Source organism: Urocitellus parryii, chromosome 5, assembly GCF_045843805.1.
Source record: "Urocitellus parryii isolate mUroPar1 chromosome 5, mUroPar1.hap1, whole genome shotgun sequence".
In the NCBI taxonomy this organism is placed as follows: Eukaryota; Metazoa; Chordata; class Mammalia; order Rodentia; family Sciuridae; genus Urocitellus; species Urocitellus parryii.
The window spans coordinates 178750724-178771917 of record NC_135535.1 but is presented as its reverse complement, the minus strand read 5'-3'; the positions used below and the strand labels follow the sequence as shown (position 1 = coordinate 178771917).

Here is a 21194-nt window from a genome sequence, read left to right as displayed (position 1 = left end):
ATGACCAGAATATACAAAAACTCTGGAACAACACTAAGAAACCAAATTTAAGAATCATTAGAATTGAAGAGGAGTGAGAACTGTGGGCTAATGGAATTGATAGCCTTTTCAGGTAAATAATAACAGAAATTTTTCCAAATGCAGAGAGCAAGATGGCCATCAAGACACAGGATACATTCAGAAACCAAAATATACAAGATTGAAAAAAGAAACTCTCCACAAAACATTATAATGAAAAGACCTATCATACAGACCAAGGATAGAATGTTAGAACACTCAAGAAAAAAAAATTCATGTCACATTTAGAAGAAAGGCAATCAAAGTTACTTTTAATTTCTGAGGTCACACTCTAAAATACAGAAGGACTTGGAATGATGTATTCCAAGTGCCTGAAAGAAAATAACTGTGAACCAATATTGCTACATTTAGCGAAACTATCGAGCAGAATTTTAGCAGAACAAAAACCTTCTGAGATAAGCAAAAACTAAAAAAATTAATGACTACTAAGCTGTTACTAGTGAACATACAGAAAGAAATACTATACAAAAAAATCAAAAATAAATCCAAGTCTCACAAAAGAATAAATTTCATTTGAAGAACAGCTAAGCAAATGAGGAAAAGGACCAAATTAAACATTAATTAAAGCAAAATGCCAGCAATGAATAATCAACTCTATACAATAATATTCAATGTAAATGGTCTCAACTCCCCTAATTAAAACACATAGGCTGCCAGAATGGATTTTTCCAGAAAGATCAAATTATATATGATTTGCAAGAGATTCAAATTATAGGCAAAGACATCCACAGGCTGAATGTGAAAAATGGAAATACCATGCAAATAGAGCCTGAAAACATGCAGAAATTGCTTTCTCATATACAGCATCAGAGAATCAAGTGTCATGTGTTTTCAGTCATATGTGAAAGCTACATGGGAAAAAGGAAAAAATGTTGTGGTGGGATCTCATGAAAATGGAAGGGATATCAGTATAGTAAAGGAAAGTGTTCATGGGGAGAGAAGAGGGGAGGAAAAGGGGAAATACTGGGGATTGTTATTGGCCAAATCATAATGTTATACTGTGTGCCTGTGCATATATGAAAAAATGAATCCCACCATTAAATACAACATTATGCAACAATAAAATATGGGAGAAAATAAAAAGCAAAAGAACACTAGATAATAAACCAAGGTCATATTAAGAAATAATTATCATTATTAATAACAACTACATGTTTTAGTAGAAAATATGCTCCGATTCTCTTTGATTTCTATGTAGTTCTTTGAGTTTCTAAATTAAAGAAATATGCAAAAAAAAACACTGTTTTTTTAAAACTGGGAAACTATTTAAAGATTTAGATTGTGACTAATAACAACAAAAAAAGAGATGAGTTTGCATGGGAGTAAGACTATCTCTATGCAATTTGAAGCTTAGAATCAACTCAACTTGGATTATTAACATTGACCATGTTAAGAGAAAACCACATGATAAATAATAAGAAAAAAATTAAAAACCAAGAAAAAGAGTAAATTTAAGTTTCAATAGAAAAATGTTGATCAGTTAAGACATTATCAAAAATATGTAATGCTTTTGTGCACATGCATATCCATCCATCAATAGAGCTCAATATGTATGAGGTAAACATTGACAAATGCAGAGAAACTAGAAGAATATGCATTCTACTCAAGAGAACATAAACCCTTCTATTCTCCAGGAAAGTCCAGGTGGTGGGACATACACAATTCTTGATAAATTTTCAAAACACAAAATCATAGAAAGGATCTTCCCTTATCAGAATGGAATGGAACTAGAATTCAAGGAGAGAAGGGAAATCTTCCATTACACAATATGCTCTTCTACAACTAATGGGTTAAGGAGGGAATCACTAGGAAAACTAGATAGGACTGAGATGCAAAGGAAATAAAATACAATACAACAAAACCCTGACAGGAAGCCAAAAAAACAATTCTTAGTGGGAAACTTAGAGGGGCAGAACTTACAATGAAAGGGAAGACAAGAGCTCAAGTACAATGTAACTTCTCAACCTGGGACTAGGAAGATAAGAGCAGGCTGAATGCAAAGCCCAAAGAAACGAAAAACAGAGCTTCATTACCTCTTAGAAAGGCAATGTGATTGTGAGAGGAGAAAAAAAAGAAATGAAAAACAGAGTGGGAAAACAGCTGAACACTCACTCAAACCAAATACTGCTTCTCAGAAACTGTAGGCAAAGGTCCCAAATCATTAGCTGGACTAAGCACAAATAAAGAGAAGACACCAACCACTAAATTCAGACATGACAGCAGGAAACTACTGATTTTACACAAATAAAAATGGCAACAAAGATTACCTTAAATTACTGTACAAAAGCAAATAAGAAATCTGAAAAACAGAAAAATTTAATAGAAACACAAATTACAAACACTGATTCAAGGTCAGTATGCAAAACGTGATCAACTGCAACAACATAGACAATGTGTAATCAAACTCCTCCCAAGAGAAAGGTGGATTTGTGTGATATACTGGTGAATTCTATCAAAAATTTTAAATCATAGTATGGACACCAGTAAAAAAGATAAGCACTCAGCCACACAAAAGAGCAAAATGGTGATACTTGCTACAACTTAGATGAGTCTCCAATGCATTATATAGAATAAAAAAAGCCAGAAACAAAAGGTTGCATGTGCCACAAGGTCTTTCATTATTTATCCACGACAGGCAGATCCATGCAGACAGAAATCAGAGTGCAGGGGATGAGGAAGAGGGGTGTGTTCATTCCATGGTGCATATACATTTGAGAAAAAATGAATAGCTTTTGAAACTGGATACAGATATGATCACAGAACACAGAAAAGCTATAAATACCAATAAAGTTAACTTCAAGAAGGTTCACTGTATGGTATGTTAATTTCATCTCAATTTTCTAAGTGACAATGATGAAACACAAATTTATTACAATTCATGTCAGAAATCCACACTGGTTTTTGGTGAAACTGACTCTCTCATCTTGAAATTGATATGGAAATTCAAGGAACCTAGAATTGACTAAAAGTCCTGAACAACAACAATACAGTTGGAGAACTCACATTCCTATTTCAAAACATGAAACACAGAAATACTGAAGAGGACAAGATGTCAGGATGGTGAATCTCCTGGCAATAGGTGGACATACCCATCGTGGAGCAGCATGAGAGTCCACATATAAAGCCTCACATTTACAGACAACTGATTGTTGACAGGGTGCCAACGAAATTCAATGGGAATAAATAACCTTTTAACACATGCTGCAGTGACAACCTACTTGCAGGGTCCCTGACAGACACCATCTCTAATTCTGTGTTCTATGTGACTTCATTTAAAGCTGCATTCAAAAAGGCCTCTCTCGTCTCTGCACCTACTCTTGCCCACACCACCACCTACAAGACTCAACCCATCTGCAATTTGCTCTGCTGTCCACGCTGCACATGTCAAGGTCTGTTTCAGTCCACAGGACATGCAGGTGGTGTACCTGGGGTAAGCTGCTCCTTTCCATGTCCCCAAAACCTGTGCAGAGATGAACTCCATCCTCATGTCATGGCATGGTATTTTATATGTTATAGCTTGATTGGAAGTTGTCTCTTTGGCAACCACAACCTTCCTTTTGTTTCATTATTAATTTGTGTCATCTCTTCTTTCTTTGAGTCAGTCTAACTAACAATTTGTGTATTTATTAACTCTCTCAATCACCTAGGTGTGCATTCTTTCTACTCACATAGATTTTTATCTAAAGAATAGAGTCAGCATATTCTAATTATTTAATAATTGCATGTCTTCCATGATGCTTCATGGAGATTCATGATACACTGGGTCACAAAAGTGCTTCAGAATCACTATTGTCCTGATCATGTATCATTTCTACAAATTTAAAGGGGTTCAGAAAACCACAAAATGATCAAGGAATCAAAAAACTAGGCTGATGGCAACACTGTATCTGAGCCATTTTTATCAGGAAACAGTCAATGAAGTCTCGAGGATCATTAACATCCAGGGATTCTTCATGTTCTTTTACTTTCTCCAAAATATAATTTATAATATAATCAATATTTTTGAATAAAATGTGATGACTCCCTGGCAGATAATCAATGAGAGCAGGGAAATTATTGTAGACCTATAAGAGAAAACAATAATATATTTATAAAAAGTACTTAATTAACACATAGGTGACATGTTGCCAGCTCTCATAAGAACTTATTGCTCTATATGTAAATAAAATTTGGTTCTATCTTGAGGTGTCATTGTTACTGAAAAATATATAATTCAATCATTCTTATAGAATGATTTATGGGAGAATTTTCTTACTGGAGCATCACAAGGGATAATCATTCCTGAAATTTAAAAACTTCTTTATTCTAAAACTTAATTTTATACAACTTCACTTCTTTACTACATCAATTTTCCCCAAAACATGAAATATGACAGCATGAATTAAGGTGATTCACATTTCATAGATAACAAAAGACATTAAGGGATATGGGAAACATTGATTTAGAACACAACACTAGTCCCTTTTTTTTTATTTCTGTCAACCAGCTTCAGATGTGGAATGAGGTGGCCCAAAAATACATGGAGCTCAACTGTCCTCTAGACCAGTCTCTTCTAAGCCAGTGATCTTTTTAGCTAGGATAGCAGCTACATATCAAAACACCTACCCCACTCAGTGATTCCTCAAAGTTTCATTGTCCCTATTATTCTCTTTACTTGCAGAAAATATACTTTTTCTGAATTGAGATATTCCTGCCACATGTTTGGATGAAAAGTCCTCCAAGTGTTGATTGGTGGGCAGGCTTTGTGGGCTTTGGGAGCTTTCAAAAAGTCCTAGGATGTCCACTGAGTGACATGGTTATCCCTTGGGCAGTCACCAAGGGCCTTACAAATACAAGGCCTTTGATATGTAAAGAAATATCCACTCACTGGAGTGGGCTCAAAGCCAGCTCTATATGTGCACCTTCATATTCCTGCATGTCAAATAAAGAATTCAAAACCTTTCCCAGATATTTGCTCCATGGCTCTAGGCAAGACAGTACAATCCAGGCAATCACATCACCTCAAGCACCATATACTATTTTGGATGTGTCTGAAGAAAAAAGACTAAAGTGTTTCTAAGGGAGAATGGATCTTGGCCTCACTTGCGCCCATGTAGAGGTCATAATCCTCATGTTTTCATTGAACTTGTTCATCAAGGTGAGAAAATCTGGATCTTGGTAGTCATACCGGTTCTTGAAAATAATGGAGCAGATCACATTGCAAGGAGCGCAGTCCAGGATGAAGGTGGGATCACAGGGTGAGCCTAAAGAATTGGAAATGAGTCAAATACATTCTATGATCATGTATAACTTAAAGGACAACTATCAAAAAAATTAAAAATTAATAAAAATATTTCAATAAAAAAGAATTGGAAATGATTTTAAAATATCTTTAAAATTGGCCGTGATAGCCTCCCTAGCTAAATAAATGAGTTTAATATACTCAGCTCATATCCACTGCCTTGACTAATACACTTTACACTGCAACATTCTGCTATTTGGGAAGATAAACACTTATTTTTCTGGGGCTGGGGTTGTGGCTCTGTGGTAGAGTGTTCGCCTAGCATTTAGGAGGCACTGGGTTCGATGCTCAGCACCACATAAAGATAAAATAAAGATATTGTGTCCACATAAAACTAAAAAATAGATATTTAAAAAGCCTTAACTTTCTACTTAACAAGTCCAGTATCCAGAGCAGAAACACAGGTATATACAATGTACACATTTTAAACAGTATATTGTACACAGAGCAACTGACAGCAAAATATTCACATGCTTTAAAACAAAGAATTGCCAAGTGCAATGGCACATACCTGTAATCCCAGAGGTGTTAAAAGATGAGGGAGGAGGATTTCAAGTTTGAGGCCAGCCTCAGCAACTTAGTGTGAGTCTCTAAGGACTTAACAAGGCCCTAAGAATTAGCAAGACCTTGTTTCAAAACAAAACATAAAAGGGGCTGGAGATATGGCTCACTGGTAAAGTGCCCCAAGTTCAATCTTCAGTACCAAAAAGAACAAAGTATCACTTTTACCTAACTCTGAGTAGGCCCTGAAAACCTAACATGTTAAATAATGGAGTTTACAATACTTAGTTCACATCCACTGCTTTTCCTTACACCTCTTTAGCCCTTGTGGTTTTTTGGACTGAGTATTGAACCCAAGAGCACTTTAGCCCTGAACTAAGTCCCCAACCCTTTTTTTTCTTTTATATTTTTAGACAGGGTCTTGCTAAATTTCTCAGGGTCTCCCTAACTTGCTTAGGCTGGCCTTGAACTAGGGATCATCCTGTCTCAGCCTTTCAAGTCACTGCCATTACAAGCTTGCCCAACCATGCCCAAGTGCTGATTCTTAAAGGCAAAAGACCATCTTAAACATAATAATTCAAGTATTCAGAACATAATCACATGGGTCTGTAAAGCCTATGTAAAATACAGCAATGAGATACAGAAGGTGGCTATGCTGTGAGCATGTAAACTTTTTTATATGTAAGGAATGGAAGAAAGAATTCTGTGTTGAACCAGTGGAGAGGAACTAAAGTGAGATTGTGGGTGAGTTCAGGCATATAGATGAAAAAAATGAGAAAAGCAAAATGTGTGTGAATTTTGAGAAGAAAGAGTCATATCAATAAGTGGATTGTATTTCTTTGCTAAAGTAAACAACTTTTATTCAAAAAACAAACCCCAAATAAGGCAATCAAAAATGTAAAACTAATAGACACATATTATTCTCATTTAAAAGTTTAAAAAATGAATTTTACTGTGGCTCAGTGGTAGAGAGCTTGCCTAGCATGTGTGAGGCACTGAGTTCTATTCTCAGAACTGCACATAAATACTTAAAATAAAGGTCTATCAACAATTAAAAAAAGAAATAAAGACAGACAGAAAGAAAAGAACGGTATATTTTAATCATTTTTGTGCTGAAGTCTGGCTGGGCACAGTATAACAGAGCCACCACAAAGCCTTGTAGATTGAAACAGCAACTCTTTATTCCCGAACTCTCACTGACACTCTACCCACAATACCCGTGAACACACTGCCTCCATCCAGCTCCATGTGCCGATTCTCTCAGAACCCGGGGAGAACTCAATGGAAAAACCAAAGGAGTGGGCGCCTGAGGCAGCAGGATACGCCTAATCCCAGCAGATTCCGCCCTAATCCTGGAGCCGCCCTATTCTCAGCAGGATCCACCCTAACCCCAGAGCCACCCTAATCCCTGAGCAGGGTCACCTTTCAACCCAAATTGCCATGCGTCATTCCTACTTGGCTATGGCTCTCAGCATCTCCCCCCTTCTGTTTAATTAAACAACAAGCAATGTGGCTTAGGGACCGTGCCTGTTAGGTTGTCCAATACACCATATGGTCTTTACTCGTCATCGGATGAGCTGACCTCTAGGCATCAGCCTCCTGTCTAAGGTTGGTACCACTGCAATTGGATCATACCCATCACTGACTACCGGTCCAGCATGCAGCCATACTTGTGGATAGGCCTATGCACCATCACTAGCAGAAGGGAGGAGGATACAGAAATGCCATGACACCAACCCAATTGACAGCTCCTTTGGAAAAATTGTATCACTGGTGACACCATCAGCAAAGATACATCAGCACTACCACAATTCGTTGTACCAACAGATAGTTCACAATGTATACAAGTGATACATAGTCCAGGCAAGTTCTGCAAGCAGTTTAAAGCGGAGGAGTCTATCAATATGTCCATTTCCTCCCTAAGTAAATCAACTCCTTGATTGAGCATTACATGTTGAGTTATTATTCATTGATGCATCAGTTTATACAGTTTACTGTGATAGCTATCATAGAAGCTGTAGTTTTGTTTTATCTTTGTCTTCACCAGCACTGGGATGAAGATAGGAATTCTGGCAATGATGCTAAAACAAAATTCTGTAACATTCCAACAGGTACTAAGAAAACAATTTTCTGAACAATTTACATTATCCTGAACAGAAAAGGAAAAGGAAAGGTGAAAGTAAACAAACAGATCTGTTAACCTCCTTATTTGTACACATATTAAAACAATCCTCAACAGCTGTTTACCCAATTTAAATTAAACCATTAAAATCACGTGAATAAAAAAAATTCGGATCCATTTTTTCATGAGCTATCCTCATATATGATATATGGACATAGGCACACACAGACATACAACACAATACACAAGAGTGCACACAAACGTACAACACATAAGACAATAGTAAAGGCCTTGTAGCTTTACACAGGTGAAATCTCCATTGTAATGTTTAAAAACTCCACATTCAAAAAATAAAACTGATCAGAAAAACATTAACATATGTCTGTATGAGCTCAAAAAATAAAATAGAACTTTATGATATGAGAAAAGGCAATAATAAAATAGATATTGAAAAAAGCATCCTGGTTAATCACTGTTGCAGATGTAAGAATAGCCAAGTTGGAGCTCTGGATATCAGCTGTTATGGATTTGAGTGAAATCATCTTCTTTTTGGTCTGTAGAAATCACTTTGGTTAGTCTCTCTGGAATCCAAATTGGCTGCTGTTCTTCCTGTAGAAACACACAAACAGAACTCCGACTCCAGACAATCACTGGGTCAGGACCTTTCCATTATCCTGTTAGAATATCCTTCCAAAGTACCTTAGGCTTATGTACATTTTTTGGATACATATGCCTTTCTGCAGCACTAAGTCCTGATGAATCCAAATTTAAAAAGTTTAGAGTAAAAAGGGTTATTTTAACTTTATCTTTGGGGGATATATACCCCTTCCCAATTCCCTCTTTTTGCTTTAATAAGTACATTTTAATAGTTTGATGAGCTCTTTCAACTATACTTTGTCCCTGTGGATTGTATGGAATTCTGTTAAGTAAAACATTAACTGATTTTTCTTCAGGGATGATGTTCCAAAATGTCCTATATGCATCCTTTGGAAATTTAAAGATCCTTTTAAATTCAAGTCTTCCAAAAGCATTTTGCCTTAGTTTTTAGAATTACTTTAGTCCTTTTAATTTTTTGATGTGGTTTTAAACCAATTTCCTTCTAGTTTAATGTTTTCTAAATTGGCTCTTGTCTATAAATTTTAACACCCTCATCTGAGACTTCTAATTTTTGCACCACCAGAAATTAAAGTTGATGGGCTTTTTGAAAAAAAATTATTAATAATATCCTTGTTCTTCTATTTTATCCAATATTTGACTTTAAACTTCTCTCTTCTACCTTTTTCTATATTGAATATCTGTATCTAATAGTTGTCTTAGCTTTTTGCATTTTCTATCTGAAAAACCTTTACTTGACATTTTCAACCATTTTCTATCTTATTCCTATCTTCTAGTTTTTTTTTCCCTAAGGTTTGTACATTCATCCTTAGTTGTTTTCTTCCCTCCTATTTCTTTTGTTTCCTATTTTGTGGGTTTAAAATTCTTGTCTTCCTACATCTTCTCTATCTTCCTACATCTTTTCTATCTTTTTTTTTTACCTTCCTGTACTTCTGTCTTCAAAGTTTTTCCCTTCAAATTTCTAATATTCTTTTCCAAATTGCTTTTATCCTATTATCTTCTCATTTTCATGGGTTGTTTTTTTTTAAGTAATGCTTTTAAGATTAACTAGGCTTCGAATAATGCAATCTTTCCTCCTTCATGAAGGCATCTTAACCACCTTCAATTTAACCTTTTAAAGCCTTTTGCAACTTACTTAGACATTTTACAACTTTTTACTTTATCACACAAAGATTATCTCATCTAAAAACATTTATTTTTTCTTCAGCTTTCATATTAAAACACATTTCCACATCTTGAATCTTTTTATATCTCTTTTATAGCTGTTAACCCTTTTTTTAAATTCACATTCTGAAACAACCCTTATAAAATTTCTGAATTTAGACAAATTACTCCACTTTAATAAGATGAGATACTTTCATGATTTTATGGTAATATAATACTATAATTGAAACCCAATTGAAACTTCTTATACTCTTTGTATATAAATTACACCTGATAAAATCTTAACACTTAGTAACCTTATTTCAGCAAAGACACAGACAGAAAGCAATATTAAACTTTTTTTCCATTTACCAATTTATGAAAACACACATAATGTTTAAATATATTACCTTATGGAACTTAATAAGTAAAGAGTACATGATTTTATATTTAGTGGTTGATGTTTCAGCACTTTAGGATACCATGATGGTCCCATTGTGATATATTTAACAACTCCTCTTTAAAAAGCCATGGGCTACATTTTTGTATTGTATCAACATATGCCCTAAATGTTCTTGATCTTACTGAGGTGCCTACTTCCTCTAATAATTTCTCTTCCTCGGGGGCAAACAACTTCAAACCTTGAGTCAACCATTTTCCCCAGTTTGCCTGAGAAAGTTCTAGAAAGTTCTAGAAACAGGCAACTTGAAATAAAAACGAAATAAATGAAAACAAGAACACATTGTTTTTTGAAATGGTCACCCATTTTTTTTTTTTTTTTTTTGCTCTCCTTCAGGGGCGAGCAATTTCACTTACCCCCAAGCTTCAGGCGTTTCCCGTACGGGCCACCATCTGCCAAAGTCTGGCTGCAGCAAAATAACCAGGGGGGTGAGGAGGAACTTGTGTACATTGATACAGCAGGAGTGGGAGCCCTTTATTGTAGGACAGGAAGGGTATATATACATTCCACACAGATTATCTTAATTAACATAAACTAGATACAGCAGTCAATCAATAAGGAATCTCCACACTTAATGGCTCACTGGCATTACTTCACAAACCACTCCCTCTGCAAAATGCCACTTTGAAAAAATAGGAGGGCATTTGAAAAATAGAAAAAGTTTCTCCTAGATGCTGTGTGCAAGCATTTTAAATATTGCAGGGCTCTAAGCTTTTAGAAATGTGATATTTTCATCCACGGAGGTGGAAGGTAACTTGCAGAGTCTTGGAAATTTGGAGTGTGTATACATGTGTGTTGTGCACTGGTAAAATTGAATTTTTAATCTTTTTTTCCATTTCATTTGAAACAGAAAATGTGATTTTCTGAGTTCTATTCTCAGAACTGCACATAAATTGATATCGAAGCTGATAATCACATTCACTTCACAGACACTTCACAGGTGAGTAGAGTTGGCAGTAGGAGGAAAATAAGGACCATAATTTCTAACACCAAATCCAATGAAAAGGGGAAGAAACAAATGGAAAACTGAAAACAGAGTTAACATTATATTAGGAAAGACTATGTAAGGAGACACTGATAGTCTTCAAAATCTAGTTAAAGAAACCATTTTATAAATGTCTGTGTTCTTTGTAGATTTATATGAAAACAGATATTTAACCAAAGTATGTGAATCAAAACACTAAATATGGATAACAAGATGTAGTTTGTGATTATTTATAAAAATCATTCTGGAGAGATCGGAGGATCCAACATGGTGGGGGGCACGGAGAGATCAAGTCTCTGACCTCTTCAGCTGTGCGGGCATAGGGAGTCATAAACAGTCTAAATTCTGTTTTCTCAGGATCACTAGGCAATGCTGAGCTGACGTGGATCTGGGGCGAACAGTCTGGGCCTCTCCGAACACACACTGAGCCTGGATGGGCTGAATTCAAGCTCCCATTCACCTGCTTCCTGCAGACAAACAGCTGTGACTAAGCACTAATCCATCCGGCTGAAACAACTGGTCAGCCCTTCTGATCCTATGGAGGTAAATGCCAACCGAGCCTTCATAGGTAGTGGCCACAGGTTTGAAACGGGGCTTGGGAGAGACAATAAGGACCCACCTGTTGCATTGGTCACCTGGCAAAGGGAAACGAACCATTTGCAAGAGAACTGACATCACCAGACTGCGGCGGAGGAGATAACTTCATTGAAACCTGCAGATACAGGTGTGTAATTCCCTAACTTTTCCTCTCCACACATTGGGGAAACCTTAAGGGCCCCTCCAGGCTCTCCCGTGAACGCGATAGCCAGACCGAGGGAATCAGAAGTGGCGCGGGACCCGCGGAGTGGAACTCCCGGCTACCGCTCCCACCAGTGCTGACAACTGAGGTCTCTTGCACCAGCTACCGGGGGCATTGCTACCAGAGGGCAAGTAAAATTCGCTGAGGATTCTCAGCCCCAAGCTCTAAAAACTTAGGGTCTGAGGGAATGGCAAACAGGGAGAGTGTGCCCAGTCGTTCATGAAAACAGGGCTCCCAGGAGCAGCAGACCTGGCATGTAGCCAATATTGTGGTGAGCGTCACCGGTGAGAGGGGCCTGGCTAGAGGAAAATTGGGGAAGTGACTAGACACAAAAGGAGGCCCTAGGCACAAAGGATTGGAGACTCGCCCAGTCTGGGAGGAGGAGCTGCTGCACAGTGATTGGTTCCCGCGTATTGACAGGAGAAGCTTGGCCTGGTGGGCAGAGCTCCACCTACTGGAAGAGAAGTTAATCAAACTCTAAGAATGCATTTATTAGTTTGTTTTTTTTTTCTTTTTTTGATTTGGGTTTTTTTTTTTCATTTTCATTTTTCCTTCTTGTTGTTTTTTAAATTTTTTTAATTTTTTTATTTTTCTCTTCTAATTTTATTTTTATTTTATTTTTATTATTTTTAAATTTTTTTTTCTTTTTTTATTTCCTATTTTTTTCTTCTTTTGTCTTTTCATTTCTTTTCAATTTTCTTATTCCCCCTTCCTTGAATTCTACCTGCTTACTCTCATTCTCTTTAGTGACTTCTTCCCTTCCCTTTTAATACCTTTCCTCCCAAGCATCAAATAAATTTATAGGAGTAAACAGTAACTCAGCAGTCAAACAGAACAAGAAGTAACATGAGCAGCATGATAAAGCAAGGAAAAAAGAAGTACAAACAATGCAGGACAGCCTAAATATTCAGGAGGACCTAGAGTCATCAGAAAAATGGTCATATAAAGAACTCAAGGAACACCTTAGACGGATGGAAGGGAACCTTAAAGAGGATATGAGACAGCAAATTCAAACAGTGAAAGAACACATTGAAAACGAATCACATAAACAGATAAAAAAAGAAGTTAAGCATCTTTATCAGGAGACAGAGATAATAAAAAAAAACAATAATTCTAGAAATGAAGGAAACGATAAACCAAATTAAAAACTCAAGTGAGAGTATCACTAACAGAGTGGAGCAAATGAAAGCCAGAAAGTCAGATAATGAAGACAAAATATATCATCTTGAAAAGAGTCTAGCCAACTCAAAAAGGCTGGTAAAAAATCAAGAGAAAAACATCCAAGAGTTATGGGATAATACAAAAAAGCCAAACTTATGTGTCATCAGGATAGAAGAAGGTACAGAGATTCAAACCAAGGGAATGAGTAACCTGCTGAATGAAATAATTACACAAAACTTTCCAGAAATAAAAAAGGAAATGGATATACAAATTGTAGATGCATACAGGACACCTAGCACACAAAATCACAGTAGACCAACGCCAAGACACATTGTTATGAAGATATCCAATATACAGAACAAAGATAAAATATTAAAAGCTACAAGAGAAAAGAGGCAGATTACATTCAAGGGTAAACCAATAAGGTTAAAAATGGATTTTTCATCACAGACGCTGAAAGCAAGAAGGTCATGGAACAATGTATTTCAAACACTGAAAGACAATGGATGCCAACCAAGAATTCTATATCCAGCAAAACTAAGCTTCAGGTATGGCAATGAAATGAAAACCCTTCATGATAAACAAAAGTTAAAAGAATTTGCAGCCAGAAAACCAGCATTGCAAAGCATCTTGAGCAAAAAAAAGGAAGAAATGAAAAACAATAACCAAAGCCATCAGTGCGAAGTGCCTCGGTAAAGACAGAAGGTGGGGGGAAAGATAATCATGGAGAAAGAAACTAAATTTTTTTTTTAAAAAGGATAAATAATCAAGCATGGCTGGAAGTACAAACCATATATCAATAATAACTCTAAATGTTAATGGCTTAAACTCTCCAATAAAGCGACATAGGCTGGTAACATGGATTAAAAAAACAAATCCAACAATATGCTGCCTCCAGGAGACACATCTGATTGGAAAAGACATACACAGGCTGAAGGTGAAAGGATGGGAAAAAATATACCACGCACACAGTCCTCGTAAGCAAGCAGGGGTGGCCATCCTCATATCGAATAAAATCGACTTCAAGACTAAGTTAATGAAAAGGGATAAGGAAGGACATTATATACTGTTAAAAGGAACCATTCACCAACAAGACATAACAATTATCAATATTTATGCACCAAATAAGGGTGCTGCGACATTCATAAAACAAATTCTCCTCAAGTTCAAGAATCAAATAGACCACAACACAATAATTATGGGTGACTTCAACACACCTCTCTCACCATTGGACAGATCCTCCAAACAAAAGTTGAATAAAGAAACTATAGAACTCAATACCACAATCACTAACCTAGACTTAACTGACATATATAGAATATATCAACCATCATCAATTGGATATACTTTTTTCTCAGCAGCACATGGATCCTTCTCAAAAATAGACCATATATTATGCCATAGGGTAACGCTCAGTAAATATAAAGGGGTGGAGATAATACCATGCATTTTATCTGATCATAATGGAATGAAACTGGAAATCAATGATAAAAGAAGGACGAAAAAATCCTACATCACATGGAAAATGAACAATATGTCACTGAATGATCAATGGGTTACAAAAGACATAAAGGAGGAAATCAAAAAATTCTTAGAGATAAATGAAAATACAGACACAACATATAGGAATCTATGGGACACAATGAAAGCAGTTTTAAGAGGGAAATTCATAGCCTGGAGGTCGTTCCTCAAAAAAAGAAAAAAACCAACAAATAAATGAGCTCACACTTCATCTCAAAACCCTAGAAAAGGAAGAGCAAAACAACAGCAAATGATGCAGAAGGCAAGAAATAATTAAAATCAGAGCGGAAATCAATGAAACTGAAACAAAAGAAACTATTGAAAAAATTAACAAAACTAAAAGTTGGTTCTTCGAAAAAATAAATAAGATTGACAGACCTTTAGCCATGCTAACGAAGAGAAGAAGAGAGAGAACTCAAATTACTAACATACGGGATGAAAAAGGCAATATCACAACAGATGCTACAAAAATACAAAAGACAATTAGAAATTATTTTGAAAACCTATATTCCAATAAAATAGAAGACAGTGAAGACATCGATAAATTTCGTAAGTCATATGATTTGCCCAGACTGAGTCAGGAGGATACACACAATTTGAACAGACCAATATCAATGGATGAAATAGAAGAAGCAATCAAAAGACTACCAACCAAGAAAAGCCCAGGACCGGATGGGTATACAGCGGAGTTTTACAAAACCTTTAAAGAAGAATTAATACCAATACTTTTCAAGTTATTTCAGGAAATAGAAAAAGAGGGAGCTCTTCCAAATTCATTCTATGAGGCCAACATCATCCTGATTCCGAAACCAGACAAAGACACCTCAAAGAAAGAAAACTACAGACCAATATCTCTAATGAACCTAGATGCAAAAATCCTCAATAAAATTCTGGCGAATCGAATACAAAAACACATCAAAAAAATTGTGCATCATGATCAAGTAGGATTCATCCCTGGGATGCAAGGATGGTTCAATATACGGAAATCAAAAAATATTATTCACCACATCAATAGACTTAAAGATAAGAACCATATGACCATCTTGATAGATGCAGAAAAAGCATTGGACAAAGTACAGCATCCCTTTATGTTCAAAACATTAGAAAAACTAGGGATAACAGGAACTTACCTTGACATTGTAAAAGCTATCTATGCTAAGCCTCAGACTAGCATCATTCTGAACGGAGAAAAGTTGAGGCATTCCCTCTGAAATCTGGAACAAGATAGGGATGCCCTCTATCACCACTTCTATTCAATATAGTTCTCGAAACACTGGCCAGAGCAATTAGACAGATGAAAGAAATTAAAGGCATAAAAATAGGAAAAGAAGAACTTAAATTATCTCTATTTGCGGGCGACATGATTCTATACCTAGAAGACCCAAAAGGGTCTACAAAGAAACTACTAGAACTTATAAATGAATTCAGCAAAGTGGCAGGATATAAAATCAACACGCATAAATCAAAGGCATTTCTGTATATCAGTGACAAAACTTCTGAAACAGAAATGAGGAAAAACACTCCATTCACAATGTCCTCAAAAAAAATAAAATACTTGGGAATCAACCTAACAAAAGAGGTGAAAGATTAATACAATGAAAACTACAGAACCCTAAAGAGAGAAGTAGAAGAAGATCTTAGAAGATGGAAAAATACACCCTGTTCATGGAGAGGCAGAACTAACATTATCAAAATGACGATATTACCAAAAGTTCTCTATAGGTTTAATGCAATGCCAATCAAAATACCAATGGTATATCTTGTAGAAATAGATAAAGGAATCATGAAATTCATATGGAAAAATAAAAGACCCAGAATAGCAAAAGCAATTCTAAGCAGGAAGTGTGAATCAGGTGGTATAGCGATACCAGATTGCAAACTATATTACAGAGTAATAGTGACAAAAACAGCATGGTACTGGTACCAAAACAGGCGGGTGGACCAATGGTATAGAATAGAGGACACAGAGACTAATCCACAAAGTTACAACTATCTTATATTTTATAAAGGGGCTAAAAGCATGCAATGGAGGAAGGATAGCATCTTCAACAAATGGTGTTGGGAAAACTGGAAATCCATATGCAACAAAATGAAACTGAATACCTTTCTCTCACCATGCACTAAAGTTAACTCAAAATGGATCAAGGAGCTTGATATCAAATCAGAGACTCTGTGTCTGATAGAAGAAAAAGTTGGCTCCGATCTACATATTGTGGGGTCAGGCTCCAAATTCCTTAATAGGACACCCATAGCACAAGAGTTAATAACAAGAATCAACAAATGGGACTTACTTAAACTAAAAAGTTTTTTCTCAGCAAGAGAAACAATAAGAGAGGTAAACAGTGAGCCTACATCATGGGAACAAATCTTTACTCCTCACACTTCAGATAGAGCCCTAATATCCAGAGTATACAAAGAACTCAAAAACTTAGACAATAAGATAACAAATAACCCAATCAACAAATGGGCCAAGGACCTGAACAGACACTTCTCAGAGGAGGATACACAATCAATCAACAAGTACATGAAAAAATGCTCACCATCTCTAGCAGTCAGAGAAATGCAAATCAAAACCACCCTAAGATACCATCTCACTCCAGTAAGATTGGCAGCCACTATGAAGTCAACCAACAACAAGTGCTGGCAAGGATATGGAGAAAAGGGTACACTTGTACATTGCTGGTGGGACAGAAAAATGGTGCGGCCAATTTGGAAAGCAGTATGGAGATTCCTGGGAAAGCTAGGAATGGAACCACCATTTGACCCAGCTATTGCCCTTCTCAGACTATTTTCTGAAGACCTTACAAAAGCATACTACAGGGATACTGCCACATCGATGTTCATAGCAGCACAATTCACAATAGCTAGACTGTGGAACCAACCCAGATGCCCTTCAATAGATGAATGGATAAAAAAAAAATGTGGCATCTATACACAATGGAGTACTACGCAGCAATAAAAATGACAAAATCATAGAATTTGCAGAGAAATGGATGGCACTAGAGCAGATTATGCTTAGTGAAGCTAGCCAATCCCTAAAAAACAAATACTAAAAGACTTCTTTGATATAATGAGAACAACTATGAACAGAGCAGGGAGAAAGAGCAGGAAGAAAAGATTAACATTAAACAGAGACATGAGATGGGAGGGAAAGGGAGAGAAAAGGGAAATTGCATGGAAATGAAGGGAGACCCTCATTGCTATACAAAATTATATATAAAAGGTTATGAGAGGAATGGGAATATAAACAAGGAGAGAAATGAATTACAGTAGATGGGGTAGAGAGAGAAGATGTGAGGGAAGGGGAGGGGGGATAATGGGGATAGGAAAGGTAGCAGAATACAACAGTTACTAATAGGGCATTATGTAAAATTGTGGATGTGTAACCGACATGATTCTACAATCTGCATTTGGGGTAAAAATAGGGAGTTCATAACCCACTTCAATCTAACGTATGAAATATGATATGTCAAGAGCTTTGTAATGTTGTGAACAACCAATAAAAAAAAGGAAAAAAAATAAACAGAAAAAAAAATCTAGAGATCAGAAAGTACTTGTTTAAAGATTCAGCGATGGCAAGATGAGTGGCAGGTAGCAGTAGAAATGAGAACCAATGATTCTCTGGGATCAGGGAGAGTACTAACTATACTGAGGAATAAAGGAACTTTCTGGAGAGATGGAAATGTTTTATCTATAACTTGATTGGAGTGGTAGACCCAGGGGCGTGGGAATATCTTTGTTAAAACACATTGAACTGTGGGTACCTTTTATTGAATGCAAATTATATTTTAATAAAATTAATTGAAAATACTGCTCTTAAAGGAGCACCACCCCACAAAAAAATAAAAAAATAAAAAAATAAAAAATCATTCCGTATTTAGAGAGAAATAATTGAGGTCAATTTTATGAAGATAAAGCTAATCAATTAATAATATACAATACACCATGACTGGCCAAAACTGCAGCCTGGACCTGGAAGAAATCCTGAGCCATGTTGGTGAAGCTGCTCACACAAGTGTCGTCCAACGTAAGGAAAGCAGATGGCAAAGAGCTGGGATTCCGTGAAGGAGTGGTGGGGTCACTGCCTCCCCATCACTCACCAAGGTTTTCTACTGGCATGATATGGAATAGGTTGCCCTCATTTACACTAAGGGAAAACACTGCTCCTTAACTCTTTAGGGGAAAAAAAACCACTCACATACTAAGTTCATAATTTCTGATTGGAAAGAAAAATAAAAATATTCAGAACAGAAACAGATCAAAAGAACTTTTACTCCCCAACTGCAGGCCAAAGCACATCACTACCCAGACAACACTGATAAACAAACATGTCTTGTCCCTTTTTAAAACCATCCCTGTCCCACATGGGGTCACAACCAAGGCCCATCATGAGAGCTCTCACTCAACTGAAATGCCTCCAAGAAGGTCACTATAGAAGAGGGCACTCTGGTAAGGTCAGTGACACAAACAGGCACCCACCATTGGTTTTCCTCAACTCCTCCACAAGGCAGCGGGCTTCCTCTTGAACACGGTCCTCAATACTTCTCTTCCCCATCCCCAAATTCCTCAGGGTCATTAGAGAGAAGCGTCTTATCTCCTTCCATGTCTTTCCATTGCTAAAAACGATACCTACAAGTGGAGGAAAGAGATTAGAAGGGAGACCCAACAAGGCAGGAAAGCTACTGGGGGACACCACAGGGATGGCCAAGCTCTGCCTCAGGAGCCCTGGTCTCTTTTCTTCATGCTACTAATCCCAATGACCACTGCACAACACACACATGCACGTGCACTTACCAAAGTTTTTCTTACTTCTTTTTAAAATTGGGATACAGTCTCTGCCAGCAAATTCCTCCCCATGATCAACCAAGGCTTCCTTCACAGCTTCATATCCATGCAACACCACAATGGGCTTCATGCCCAAATACAGAGTGAACACAGGGCCATAGACTTTTGACAACTGGAAATGGGAAAAAATGCAAATATTAGCAAACCAAATCACTACCTAAACCATGCATCATGCTGATTCTGGCTGATATTATCTTCATCATTTTAAGGTTTTATTCTACCACACAGAGATGGAAATATTTCTGCATTTCATATGTAAATGATTGAGAGCTGCCATTGATGGATGGCTTCTGATGTGCCATATAATTTCAAGGCTTTTCAGACACAGATTAAAATTAATTCTCACATCAATGCATTCAGCAGTCTTATTTGCCCTGTTTCATTAACAATGAAAATGAGATCAGAGAATTCCAAATTCATTTCAAGGGTTCCACAGCTAAGATAAGAGAACAAAATTGGAACGTCACTGAATCAACATTTGATGCTCGAGCACTTTATCGAACCCCTGTGCAAACCTTGGAATCAATACCCAAGAGACTGCTCAGGATCACCTACAAAGCTCTTTGCAGAAGATGCTGATAGCCCTATGGTGAACCCTAGAAAGTGGTATTTTTAAGTTAATTCGCTTGATCATAATGCCCAGCCATGGTTGGGGTCTGCAGCTATTACACAAAGTACACACTGCAAAGGCAGAACCAAGACATGAACATCCACTGGAAGAACCATTTCTTCTACCCTTGTCCATTCCCAGCCCCAGGCAAAGAATTCTGATATCATCAATTGGACACTGACTCTTTGTGTCTCTTTCTTTCCTGTTGCTATATCCGACCTCATGCTATTGCAAAAATCTTTACACTATTTCTTTGCTTTCAGGCATAATTGTTGATTCTGCAGAGAAGTTCTATACTCATAGCAATCCTGTGTAAAACATGGAGCTAATATGGCACATGACATCAAGGTTTACAGGGAGTATTTTCATCTGTTAAAAGAGTATTCCTCCAGAAGTATACTATCTTTAAAAACAGCAATCAACTGACTTGCCTTCACAAGCCACTGAAGAAGCACAAACCATACTTACATTCGTTAAGGATTTGCTGATGTCCTTAACATCTATCTGCAGGATATTTCCAATAATTGGAAGAGGAGTTGGCCCAGGAGGGAGCTTCCCCCTCCTTGATCTGTGTCTCAAGAGTGAGAGGAGAAGCAGACAGGAGAGACCAAGAACCAGGACCACCACTGGACCCATTGGAGTCTTCTCTTCCCACTGAGATAACTGTGACCATGCTATCCAAACTTTTATGGTCTCCTGCTAATCAAATATGTAACCCTTTGACACATAAACAAACAGTAAGCTGAGTGGACTTTCATCTCTCTCCAGGAGGCTTTCTTCCAACAACAGATAAAACAGAAAATATTGATATTTCTTGTTTTCTAGTAAGCACCCTGAAGATTATGATTTAAATGTAGTAGGTTGCTGTCCCGTTACCAGCTAGTAGACAAAAGAAAGAACAAATATTTTCATGTGCTGCTATGATTGATAAATACTTAAGCTAATAATTTTGTGCAAGAAAATTACTTGTCATGCTAAATTGACACCCTCAGGCCAATTGGGAATCTATGACTTTGAGGAATTCAGTATATTCCATGACTTGTATGTTTTGAAAACATACAGTTGGAGATGCA

At 36.8% G+C, this 21194-nt stretch overlaps 1 protein-coding gene across 7 annotated transcripts in view; it reads right to left on the bottom strand.

The window, feature by feature from the left end:
* LOC113178342 (cytochrome P450 2C5-like) overlaps positions 1–20761 on the bottom strand; it is a 33616-nt gene extending 12855 nt beyond the window's left edge. For 2 of the 7 annotated variants that reach the window (XM_077798472.1, XM_077798474.1), the window contains exons 1-5: positions 20590–20761; positions 19461–19623; positions 19146–19295; positions 5161–5321; positions 3959–4142 (exon numbers count right to left, since the gene is read on the bottom strand). In XM_077798472.1, coding sequence (XP_077654598.1) covers positions 3959–4142; positions 5161–5321; positions 19146–19295; positions 19461–19623; positions 20590–20757 — 826 coding nt within the window. In that variant the 5' untranslated portion in view covers positions 20758–20761. Of the gene's footprint in view, positions 1–3943; positions 4143–5160; positions 5322–19144; positions 19296–19460; positions 19624–20589 lie in introns of all 7 variants that reach the window. The other 5 variants (XM_077798476.1, XM_077798471.1, XM_077798475.1 and 2 more) reach the window with 5 other exon arrangements.
* Between the last annotated feature and the right edge of the window lie 433 nt (positions 20762–21194).